At 42.1% G+C, this 12,398-nt stretch overlaps 1 protein-coding gene across 6 annotated transcripts in view; it reads right to left on the reverse strand.

Annotated features, from left to right (window-relative positions):
* The window catches only part of LOC129761143 (phosphatidylinositide phosphatase SAC2), a 52,750-nt gene that overhangs the window by 38,845 nt on the left and 1,507 nt on the right, over positions 1 to 12,398 (reverse strand). For all 6 annotated transcript variants that reach the window (XM_055758857.1, XM_055758860.1, XM_055758853.1 and 3 more), the window contains 3 exons: positions 12,201 to 12,393; positions 11,814 to 12,141; positions 11,690 to 11,760 (listed from right to left, as the gene is read on the reverse strand). In XM_055758857.1, the coding sequence (XP_055614832.1) occupies positions 11,690 to 11,760; positions 11,814 to 12,141; positions 12,201 to 12,393 (592 nt within the window). The remainder of the gene's footprint in view (positions 1 to 11,689; positions 11,761 to 11,813; positions 12,142 to 12,200; positions 12,394 to 12,398) is intronic.

The raw sequence follows: 12,398 nt of genomic DNA on the forward strand, positions 1-12,398 counted from the left end.
TCAAAGCAATATCGAAAGTCCTGAAAAGGACTGGAATGGTTAAATGGGTTGTACGGAATCTGCTGCGTGCTAATGTGAGGTTTCAGTCGGATGTAGCAGTTGTTAACTTTTTGGCAGCGGTAGTTTTTTCGGAGTCGCTGCTGCTTTCCTTGGTTTTGGAATCTTCGGCTTCTGTGCGTCGGTTTGCAAGGGTTTCGTTGACACCATCACGGTGAACTAAACAACGGATAGCGGGTTTGATACACTGGATGTTGTCATGTGGAACCTTGCGATACACTCTTCCTCAACCGGATCCTTTGTCTCCTTTACCTCCATAACCGCATCCAATTGTATTGGTTGATGTGAACAGGATTACCAGCAATGCACACTAGAAGCACAAATGTTTATCGATCTGAGCGTCCAACAAGAATGAGAAATCTGACTGAGTAGCAGCAGCAGCAGCAGCAGCAGTAGAGAAAGAGAGCATGCCTGAAACTCTCTACTCATGATGTTTGTTGTTGCCAACAGTAGTGGACCGATGCAAGACACAGCTCGATTGTTGAGGTTCAGCCTCGATGTTTACCGCCGCTGTTGCTGCTACTGCCACTTATGTGAGACACAGCTCAATTGTTGGCCGCTCAGATTCGATACTGCACTTTCACGATGCCAAGAAACGTTCTCGCACTTCTGACGGAGAGAGCGTGCCTTAAACGATCCGCTCGTGATGCTTGCTGCTGCCACTAGTAGTAGACCGGTTTCAACAACCGTTGCTACTGTTTTCCGCTGCTTATGCTGCCATAGAAGCTCGATGTGAGACACAGCTCGCATTTTGACCGCTCAACTTCTATGCTCGCCTATATATTAGCCGCTTTCACTGCTGCTGCTCTCCACTTGTTGTTGTCCGTTCCACGTCCGTTGTAAGAATGAATGAGATCCACGAATGCTCCTTCCTTTTATATCATTTGGTATGTGTGAAGTAGGCGCCTCCTACTCGATTGCCATGCAGCTTGCCGGTGAGAGAACGAAGCGGGCGCGAAAAAGAAATGACGTGACTCTGTTTGGATAGGGGTTGATTTTTTTCAATTGTTCGATAGTTAGTTATATGATATATACTATTTTATTCAATGTGAAAAATTGTTATGGAGTGCCGTAATCGTTTGATGCAAAAATCTCATTAATCCATCATGAAATGAATGAGTAACAAGCGTTTGAAATTGGACATTTTTCACGATGCGATCGATTTTCATTTTTCAATTTGTACCCCAATATGTTCCCGAAAGACGTAATCCTACGTCAAAAAAATGTCTGCAATCGGTATGAATCATCATACCAATCGATTTTTTGGAGTGGGCTGCTCCAATCGTAGCAGTACGCAAGCAACAGTAAAGTTCGCATCTGTGCAGACTATTCCACCGGACTCAACGAAGTGTTGGATGCCAACCACTATCCTCTACCCAACCCAGAGGAGATTTTCGTACAGCTTAATGGAATCAGTTGGAGGTAGACGAGGAATTGAGAAAGCTTCTCACCATAAACACGCACCGAGGCTCATTCCAGTTCATCCGCCTCGCTCCAGGAGTGAAATCAGCGTGAAATCAGAGTGAAGCACACAAGGCACAACTAGATAAGCTATTGTAACGCCTAAAGGAACAAGGGTTACACGTCAAGCTGGAGAAATGTCGTTTCTTTCAAACCGAAATCGGCTATTTGTGGCATATCGTCGATCGCAACGGCATCCGTCCAGATCCTGAGAAGCTCCAAGCCATTGTATCTGTACCAGCACCAACTAAAGTTTCCGAGCTGCGATCATACCTGGGAGCCATTAATCTCTAGTGCAGATTCATTCACAACATCCACGAGCTTCGACATCCTTTCGATACTGAAGAAAGATGCAAAGTCGAAGTGGGATTCCGATTGACAGAAGTCTTTTGAGCGGTTCAAGCAAGTCCTGCAATATGATATGTTGTTGACACACTATGATCCAAAATAATCAATCATCGTAGCCGCGGACGCTTCCAGCACTGGTATCGGTGCAGGTATATTTCACGTATTCCCAAACGGTTATCTGAAAGCAATCCAGCATGTATCAAAATCCCTCACCCCAGCGGAGCAAGGTTACGGACAGCCAGAGAAGGAAACACTTGCGCTTATCTATGGCGTAACAAAATTCCGCTCCATTTTTGATTCGAAGAAGGGTATTGCATTGCATACTGCAAACCGTCTTCAACGGTGGGCGCTGATGCTTTTAAAATATGATTTCGATATTCCTTACGTATCAACCAACGAGTTCGGGTACGCCGACATGCTGTTCAGACTGATCGACCGTTCCAAGCAACCAGAGGAGGATTACGTTGTGGCAACTCTAGAAGAAGACATTCACGACACTATCAATCAAGTACCAATTTTGTTCGCAGTCATCTAAAGAGCGATGAAGACAGATAACATACTACAGTCGGTACTGACATTCATCCAAGAGGGTTGGTCAAAAGATGATCAATCAATCACAAATCCAGACGTTCATTCCTGTTTCAATAGACGGGAATCCATTACTCATTTGGATGGCTGTATATTGTTTCACGACAGAGTTGCGACAAAGTATGTTCCGAATGCAAACCTTGAAGCAATTTCATCGTGGACATCCTGGCATGGTTCGCATGAAGTCCATTGCTCGCAGTTTCGTTTTCTGGCCGGGAAACGACAACGACATTGAAGATCACGTCCGGCGTTGCACTCCATGCTACACTGTTGAAAAAACACCGGTCAAAACAGCTCTGGAATCGTGACCCATTCCGGACAAGCCGTGGTCACGCATCTATATTGACTACGCAGGACCTGTATATGGTGTTTTTTTTCTTAGTTATAGCTGACCCGTACACCAAATGCCCTGAAGTGTATGCAACAGAAAAAAACGACCAGAACAACAACGAAGTTACTCCAAACTTTCGCAACGCTCGGAATACCAGAAGCCATCGTCTCGGATAATGGTACTCATCCGACGGAAGCATCCTTGCGTGTTCGCTACTAACCGAACGATCATGAGCTCATTTATGAGCTACTACGTCCACGCAACAATCATCATGTGACGGTAATCCCAGTCCCTTACCGATCACATTACGCTCTGCTGCATCGGGAATTGGTACTATTTCTAACACAACAATGGAAGACTCATATCAACAGTCCCGGTGTGTCCGGGAATTGGTACTATTACTAACACAACAATGGAAGACTCATATCAACAGTCCCGGTGTATATGTCGCCTTACGTCTAAGTGGCTACTGTGTAACAGATAAAAATGTGTATCGATAAGATAGGAATACTGTTTCGCCAATAGCTACTGTGTAATATACAACAACATTATCGTTAGATAAAAATGAACACGAATAAAATCGGCTCTGTTATAGCTGAATTGCTAAATGAGCCTTTTTTTATCTATTATAGTGACTTTCAACACACTTTGGCTGGATTGTCACCTTTAATTAAGTTTTTGGAAGATTGTCGGAAGTGAGAATTGAGCTCTTGACCTTTCGCGTGAGAGGTTTCGATGTACCACTTCGCCAGATCGCCTCCACACTAAATGTGCCTAATAAATTGATGGGATAAAAAAATCATGCACATTACTCATAATAGTTTACAATAAAAATAACAATACTTTATTAAAACTCGCATTCGCAGTTTTCAAAGGCGAGGTTTCCTCCAAAAATTTGGTTTTTGTTAATTTTCGAAACCTTATGCCGGATGATTCCAGCATTTGAAAATTGGCAATTCAATAAATGATATGACTGGAGAAAACATTGTTGAAATTATACCTTGTGACAATTTTGTGCTTTATTACAAGTTATGGTTGAACAACTGGATATGTTAATATAAAGTAACTAACAATCTGGAAGAAAATATTAAAACGAAAACTTTAATAAAGAAATATTGACTTTATTATTATCAATGTTAGTAATATTTAACCGATTACTCGCGGTCGGCTCGAGGTTAGTATTACAAGTGTTCTCGTAATTGGGATGTTGCTGTCTCCAATGCTCTGTATGTGTGCCCGACACGGGATACTTCCTATTGGGATGCAGCTGACCATTAATCAGCAACGCCCCCTAGTATGTACCCCATATCTAGCGTGGTGCGTCTTCTCGACTCGAGGAATCCAGGATAGAATGGTCACTAGCCGGCGCAATCATCAGCTCGTGTAGAGTTGTCATGAGCGGTACAACCTTTGGCTCTTGTTGAATAATCAGTGGACTGCACAACCTTTGGCCCGTGTATCTGTAAAGAGTGTGTGTATGTATTGCCGCGACTAAGTAAAAGTTTATAGATCGGATAGGAGGGATATGAAACAGGGACACAACGAAGGAAACATCATTAAACGTTGACATCGGCGTTTCTGAGGAACAGGTATAGATGAAGCAGAAGATCAGGATCACGGCTACCTAAGATATCCCGGACGGGGATATCCGATTGTCTGCCTTGTGCTCTCAGTGCTCTAGAGAGCTTAGAGCGAGCAGCATGGAACCGGATACACGACCAGACAACATGCTCGATGTCGTGGTAGCCATCGCCACAATCACAAAGGTTGTATGCTGCGAGCCCAATGCGATAGAGATGCGCGTTTAGGTTGTAGTGATTGGACATGAGCCGAGATATCACGCGAATGAAATCACGACCTACATTCAATCCCTTAAACCAAGCACTCGTCGAAACCTTAGGGATAATCGTGTGTAACCAACGACCGAACTCATCTTCACTCCACATGCGCTGCCAACTAACGAGTGTGTCCTGACGAGGAATGTGGAAAAATTCATTATAGGCAATTTGCCTTTCAAAAAGTGTACCTTCTGAAGCGCCCACCTTAGCTAGCGAGTCCGCTTTCTCATTCTCCGGAATCGAGCAATGAGAGGGAACCCATGCTAAGGTAATCTTGAATAATTTTTCGACCAAAACACTCAATAGATTTATAGATTATTCTTGTTAGGAAATAAGATGAGCGTTTATCAACTTTCATTGAGCGGATTGCCTCTATTGAGCTGAGACTGTCTGAAAAAATAAAATAATGGTCGATGGGCAGTGTTTCAATGATCCCTAGAGCATAGTATATCGCACCCATTTCTGCGACATACACGGAACAAGGATCTTTGAGTTTGAAAGAGGCACTGGAATTTTCATTGAAGATGCCGAAGCCAGTGGACCCGTTTATGTATGAACCGTCAGTAAAGAACATTTTATCAGATCCAACTTTCCCATATTTTTCCGAAAATATCGACGGAATAACATTGGAGCGTAGGTGATCTGGGATTCCATGGATTTTTTGTCGCATGGACAGATCTAAAATGACAGAGGAATTGCAGAAGTAAGGGAAGCAAACTTGGTTGGAGATGCCTGGTAAAGGGTGCACGTCGTGGGTAAGGTACTCATGGTATAAAGACATAAAACTTGTCTGAGGAATCAGTTGGAGTAGATTTTCGAAGTTATCAATCACTAATGGATTCATGATCTTGCAACGGATGAGAAATCTGTAGGATAATTCTGTGAACCGAATAGTAAGCGGGGGTACTCCTGCCAAAACTTCGAGACTCATCGTATGTGTCGAATGCAAACACCCCATTGCTATACGCAAGCAACGATATTGTATTCTCTCCAGCTTGAGAATATGAATCCTGGCAGCTGATCGGAAGCAAAAACTGCCATATTCTAACACTGACAATATCGTTGTTTTGTACAACTGAATGAGGTCTCCTGGATGGGCACCCCACCATGTTCCGGTTATTGTTTGGAGAAAATTGATTCTTTGCTGGCATTTTTGTTTCAAATACGCAATGTGTCTCCCCCAGGTACATTTAGAATCAAAATATACACCCAGGTATTTGAAAAACATAGAGTGTTGGATCGTTTTGCCGGATAGGTAAAGCTGGAATTGGGCGGGTTCGTGCTTCCTAGAAAAAACGGCCATTTCAGTTTTCTCCGTAGAGAATTCGATACCCAGCTTGAAGGCCCACGTGAACAGATTGCTCATGGTATCTTGCAACGACTTTTGCAGAGCGACGGGATTAGTACCCGTGATGGAAATAACTCCATCGTCTGCAAGTTGTCTCAGCGTACAGTCTCTAGTTAGACAATCATCCATATCATTGACGTAAAAACTGTACAAGAGGGGGCTTAGGCAGGAGCCTTGCGGTAGGCCCATAAAACTGTAACGAGAAGATTTTGAGTTGCCATGAGAGAAATTCATGTGCTTTTCTGACAGTAAATTGTACAGGAAATTATTCAGAATTGGTGAAAGTCCACGATTATGAAGCTTCTCTGAGAGAATTTCCATGGAAACTGAATCAAATGCCCCTTTGATATCGAGAAAAACGGAAGCCATTTGTTCTTTGCGAGCAAATGCGATTTGGATTTCAGAAGATAGCAGTGCGAGACAATCATTCGTCCCTTTACCTCGGCGGAAGCCAAACTGCGTATTTGACAGCAAATTATTCGTTTCGACCCACTTGTCCCAACGAAGTAGAATCATTTTCTCTAACAATTTGCGAATACAGGATAACATTGCAATCGGCCTATACGAGTTGTGATCGCAAGCCGGCTTGTTGGGTTTTCGTATGGCTATCACTCTCACTTGTCTCCAGTCATGCGGGACAATATTCAGCTCCAGAAACTTGTTGAACAAGTTCAGCAAACGCTGTTTCGCCAAGTCGGGAAGATTCTTCAACAAGTTGAATTTAATCTTGTCCGACCCCGGAGCTGAATTGTTACATGAGAGGAGGGCAATTGAGAATTCTATCATCGAAAAATTCTCATAATCGCATTGAAGCGGAATGTCGCGTACGACGCTTTGTGCAGGAACAGAATCGGGACAAACCTTCCTTGCAAATTTGAAAATCCAACGGTCAGAGTATTCCTCACTTTCATTGGTATGGTTCCAGCCACGCATTCTCCTAGCCGTATTCCAAAGAGTGCTCATAGCGGTCTCCCTTGACAAACCATTGACGAATTTCCGCCAATATCCACGCTTTTTTGCTTTAATCAGACCTTTTAGTTTGGCTTCTAGAGCTTGGTACTTTCGAAACCATTCCACTAATCCAGTTTGCCTGAATTTTTTGAAAGCAGATGATTTTTCAAGGTAGACCTTTGAACACTCCCTGTCCCACCAAAGTGATGGAGGACGACGTCGGAAAGTGGTAGCCGGTACACGTTTCTTTTGAGCTTGAAGTGCGCTATCGTAAATCAAACTTGATATAAAGTTATACTCTTCAAGGGGAGGAAGTTCATGCATCGAAATGATTGCTTCAGATATTAATTCCGCAAATTTTCTCCAGTCAATATTCTTCGTGAGGTCATACGCAATATCGACTGACTCACTAGATTTTGATCCATTGGCGATCGATAAAATTATTGGTAGGTGATCACTACCGTGGGGATCTTGGATTACCTTCCATGTGAAATCCAGGGATAATGAAGAAGAGCAGAGAGATATGTCTAGCTTGCCCGTGCAGGAGGGTTGGCTATCCTAGTTGCTTCCCCAGTATTTAAAACTGTCATGTTGAAGTTGTCGCACAGATCATAAATCAACGTGGCACGGTTGTCATCGTAGAGTGACCCCCATGCTGTTCCATGGGAGTTGAAGTCACCTAAGATTAACCGCGGCTCCGGCAATGCCTCGATAATATCAAAGAACTGATGGCGGCCTACCGTAGTCCTGGGAGGAATATATATCGAAGCAATGCAGAGTTCTTTGCCATTGATTTGTATCTGGCAAGCGACAACTTCAATGCCTGTAATCGATGGGATAGTGACTCTATAGAAGGAGTGACGTTTTTTGATCCCCAATAGTACGCCACCAAACGAGTCGTTACGATCAAGGCGAATAATGTTGAAATCGTGAAAATTCAGCTCGTCGGCTGAACAAAGCCATGTTTCACAGAGAGAAAATACATCACAGTTAGAACTGTGAACTAAAAATTTAAATTGGTCTAGTTTAGGGATGATGCTTCTGCAATTCCACTGTATGACAGTGGTCAAATCCTTGACCTCTTGCGCTGAATTAGGCATCGAGGGAAATGAACGCTGCTAAAAAGCCACATTTTTCTTTCAAAAATGTTCTCACAACCGGAAGCAAACATAATACTATGCTTTTAAGAGGATCATTTATATTTAAAGCATTTAAAATGTTATCCACAAGGTCTGAAAGCGCAAGCAGGCCAGGTAGTGGCTGTTGCTTCGACCGCGAAAATGGAACAGACGTGTTCGTTGTTGTTCCGGGAAGTGATGAGGACTCCTGGTTGGTAGCATGACCACGTAAACCGGGAGGTACTTGCTTCGGCCTATTCTCAGCACGTTCAGTTCGAGGCTTCATTCCAACTTGGGAAGTTTCGGTATTCTTTCTGGGGAGTGATGGAAAAGAAGTAATTTTTCTTTTCTTGATGGCACCCTGCGATGTACCGGAACATCCGGCATTGGAAGCGTCAGCAACAGGCTCGTCGTTCTGCAGAATGGAGTAGGGATTGTCCTGTGTCGTTGGCACGGAACTTTTAAGCATTTCTGCAAAAGTCCGCTTGGAACGTTCCTTTAAGGAACGCTTGAGTTTTTCCCCTCGTTGTATGTGCACCGGGCATTGAGTAAAATCATGAGGAGTCCCGCCGCAATGAAGACACTTGTGCTCTTTCGCGCAAGGATTCTCATCATGGCTCTCTCCACAATCTGCGCAACGTTTTTTATTGCAACAATAGGCGGCCGTGTGACCGAGTTGCATACATTTGTTGCATTTCATTACCCGGGGTACAAACAATCGAACAGGTAAACGTTGCCCTATTGCAACGTAATTTGGAAGGGCGGAACCCTCAAAAGTCACACGAAAAGAGTTTGTCCGATTGAGAATTCTTTTGTCATTTTTATGTGACACAGATTTCAGTCGATCGCATGCAAGAATCTTCACAGTTTTTAGTGTGGAGTTCTTGAAGCGACCGACACCATCGATTATCTCTTTTCGGGTCAAACCCTTTTCGGTTATTACGCCGTCTATTTCGACGTTGCAACAGGGTACGTATACACGATACTCAATCGCAAAGAGGTCGCAGCGAGTTATTTTGTTCGCTTGGGTCCTGCTTGAGACGACAACTCGTAGTTTGTCTGGCCCCATCCGTGTAATTTCGGTAACGTCAGAAAAATGTTGAGTTAGTTCCTTCGAGATGCGAATGACATTGAGAGGTTTGGATTTTCGTCTAAAGTACACAATGAATGGGTCTTTGGAGCCTTCAGGGTATTCTTTAGGACGAAAATCCTGTTTCTCGTCGATTTCCTCATCTTCGGAACTATCAACTTTGTAAACAGAATTTTCTACCTCAATTTCTGCTTCATCCACCTGCTCTTCAGGAGGAGGTTCGGTATCAGAAATATTCAATTGCGTCAACGGGGGGTCCTTTCCGCCCTCAGCCATATTAGAAAAATCGGCCAACTGTTCGATATGAACAGAATATAATAATTATCAAAATGAATAAGTAAAAAAAAAAATATTATAAGGTTATGCTGCGGATAATATTTATATTAATTTATTTTATTTATATAAAATTCTAAAATGAAAAAAAGTTCCAATAAAATTTCAACGGTAATGTAACCAAGAAAAAATAGACACCCCTAATGCCAACGTTTGCCGATTTGGTAAACACACAGATGAACAATGGTGTAAATCAAGCACAGATGGTAGTAGGAATGATAGGAGGACAAAAGAAAAATAAACTTATACTTGCCGCTGCTGTGTGGCGTGTGTGATGAATCTGTCTGAATTGTATCCTCTGCGTCTCGGTCGCGCACCACTTTGAGCTTCGCTCTACTCGCAAGCGCAACCGATGAAAAAAAACACAGTCTGATTCGATGTGGAAAAAAACACCTTTGTTGGATCGTTTCGAAAACTTGTCCGATCTACTTGCGAGTTATCGAACGAATGACTTTTAGATTAATATGTTTTATTGAGGTTAGCATAAAATGATCACGGCAAAAAATTAAGGGGTATTTAAGGTGAAGGTGGAAGCTAGCCATTGTAGTAGTATAGGTAAACCCACGAGTAAAAATGGGGTAATAGTGTTTGTGAGAGAAGAGCAAAGCACATGTAAATAGATCAATTCATTTATCAGACTGTGTGGCGCTTCATTGACACGAGTCTTTGAATACATTTGAAAAAAAAAAATAACAATTCAATACTGAAGTTAAATGTATGAACGATATGTTCCGATGAACCAAGCCAATTGCAAACATAATATAGAAGGGGTATTTTTGCATATGAAGTAAAATTCTGATTATACGCGAGCGTAACATGAACAAATTTATAACACATGCGAATTGGGGCTCTTTTGATATTAACAAGTTCTACCGCATAGTAACTCGATGCTGATAATTCCTCAATATTTTCCTTCGTTGATCGTATCGTTTTCACATTGGAGAACCTTAACCCTTCTCTTCGTTGGCTGAGACATTTTGATTGAATGTAATACTTTTCCGTTTATTGTTTTTGAAAGCATAGGCAGCCGTGGCAGTGTTCCGAGCTCTGCAATACAATTTTCTTACCCAATATTAAAGTTGCTAAAACTTACATTATAGACCCATTAAACGTAAAAATAATGATTGTATTGATATCAATACTATTTTATTCTATTGATTTTCATGACATGGAAGGCTATGACTCAGGAATAACATTTTATTGAGTGGTTTTGATAGCATTTCGATGATGTTGTCTGGCATCAGTGTCGAAAAAATAACGATGCTTTCACCAATACAAACAAAACCATTGCCGAAGATTGAAAAATGAAAATTTAACTTTCAGAGCACTTGCTCGAGTTTTCTGACGTTTTTCACTATACAGTGCGACAGCAGATGAAAATTTAATATCTTGTGAGTAATCGATTAGATTTTGGTTGATATTACTTCATGGGAAGTGTGCGAAAACGATAATTTTCTTCACATAGTTTGGCGCCATTGTGGCAGCCATTTGTGGCTAGCTTCCACCTTCACCTTAATTCATTGTGTTTGGAGGTGATACTTTTCTAGACGAGCTAGCGGGCGCCTAGGAATACCTACGCGGGCGACCAGTAGACCGCGGACTACCGTTTGGCCATGTTGTGAATTTTGAAATATTTCTTAACTGAAAATACCTTCGAATACATTTATTTACTTTTCCAGAAACTGAAATTAAAATTTTGTTATTTTTTGTTATTAGGAAGTGAATTATAGACCTTGAAACCGGTTTTGCGAAGATATAACGATCAACGAGCCTTGCATTCCCCGTTGGTCTTTTCTGGGGAATTATGTGGGTCTGGTTTCCCAAGCGAGAAAAATAGTGGGCAAAAGTGGGATCTATTTGTCGATCTGAGGTCGATTGTTGCTAGCAATTCACCACAGCAATCAATTCGTTTCCCAAAGTTCATGGGACGGTCGAACCTGAAACCTTTCTTTGTTTGGGGGTACAAAGGAAAAAAAACTGCCCTTTGGCAGAGTCTTAGCTGGGCACCGAAACAGTGGTGAACGGTTTCCTTCGAGAGTGGCGCTTAAGACGTTCACTAACAATTCCCCCATTCATGCAGACCCGACCGTCTCGGGTTACACCTATTTCACCTCCATCGACGGTAGTCTTATTATACAGTAGCATATACAACATAGTAAAATCACATACAATTATTCATTCATTGAACTTACTCTTCTATGAAAATAATAACAAAGCTGTAATTACCGGTTAGCGGAATTCATTCCATCCTTCATAATACCACTAATTTTGCGTTCACCGGTTCGTGTATAATCTCCCTACAAAACGGGAACAATGAGATGAAAGTATTCCAAGTGCTCAAACGCCTCACCTTCAATGCATTGGTCCCAGCGTACTGCCTGCTAATTATATCCCCATTATTGGCCCATAATATCATGAATGGAATTTTCAGCTGATCTGGAAGTTGCGAGTAAGGCGGCGCCAGTCCCAATTTTACTAGTTGCGATTCAAGTACCGCTTTGCCGATGGCGGTTTGTACAACATTGGTGCGGTCCAAACAATCCATACAATTAACGCGGAAAATACTTTTTTGGTTACAAATTGGGCCGTTGTTATCCCGCCAATGAAAGCCCATTGATCCTGCCTCCGGAGCTAATGCCTCTATCAGCGAAGATACATTCTCAAACCGCATTCCTCGACTGTGTGTGTGTTAAATTATTTCATTCTATTACATTCACTTCAAAAATTCCATACATACCAATACTCATGGAAATCAAAAGTTACATAGATGAGTTTATCAGAGTTGTAACGCATAACATGATTAGCGTAAGCATCTCCAATAACTTTCTCCTTCCCATTTTGTTCAACTAAATTGATAACACAAACTGAGTTGTATATTTTCAGTTCTTCATTAAAATGTTTCTCAAAGGCGAGATGAGTTTCATTTTCATCTGAA

Source organism: Toxorhynchites rutilus, chromosome 1, assembly GCF_029784135.1.
Source record: "Toxorhynchites rutilus septentrionalis strain SRP chromosome 1, ASM2978413v1, whole genome shotgun sequence".
Classification (NCBI taxonomy): Eukaryota; Metazoa; Arthropoda; class Insecta; order Diptera; family Culicidae; genus Toxorhynchites; species Toxorhynchites rutilus.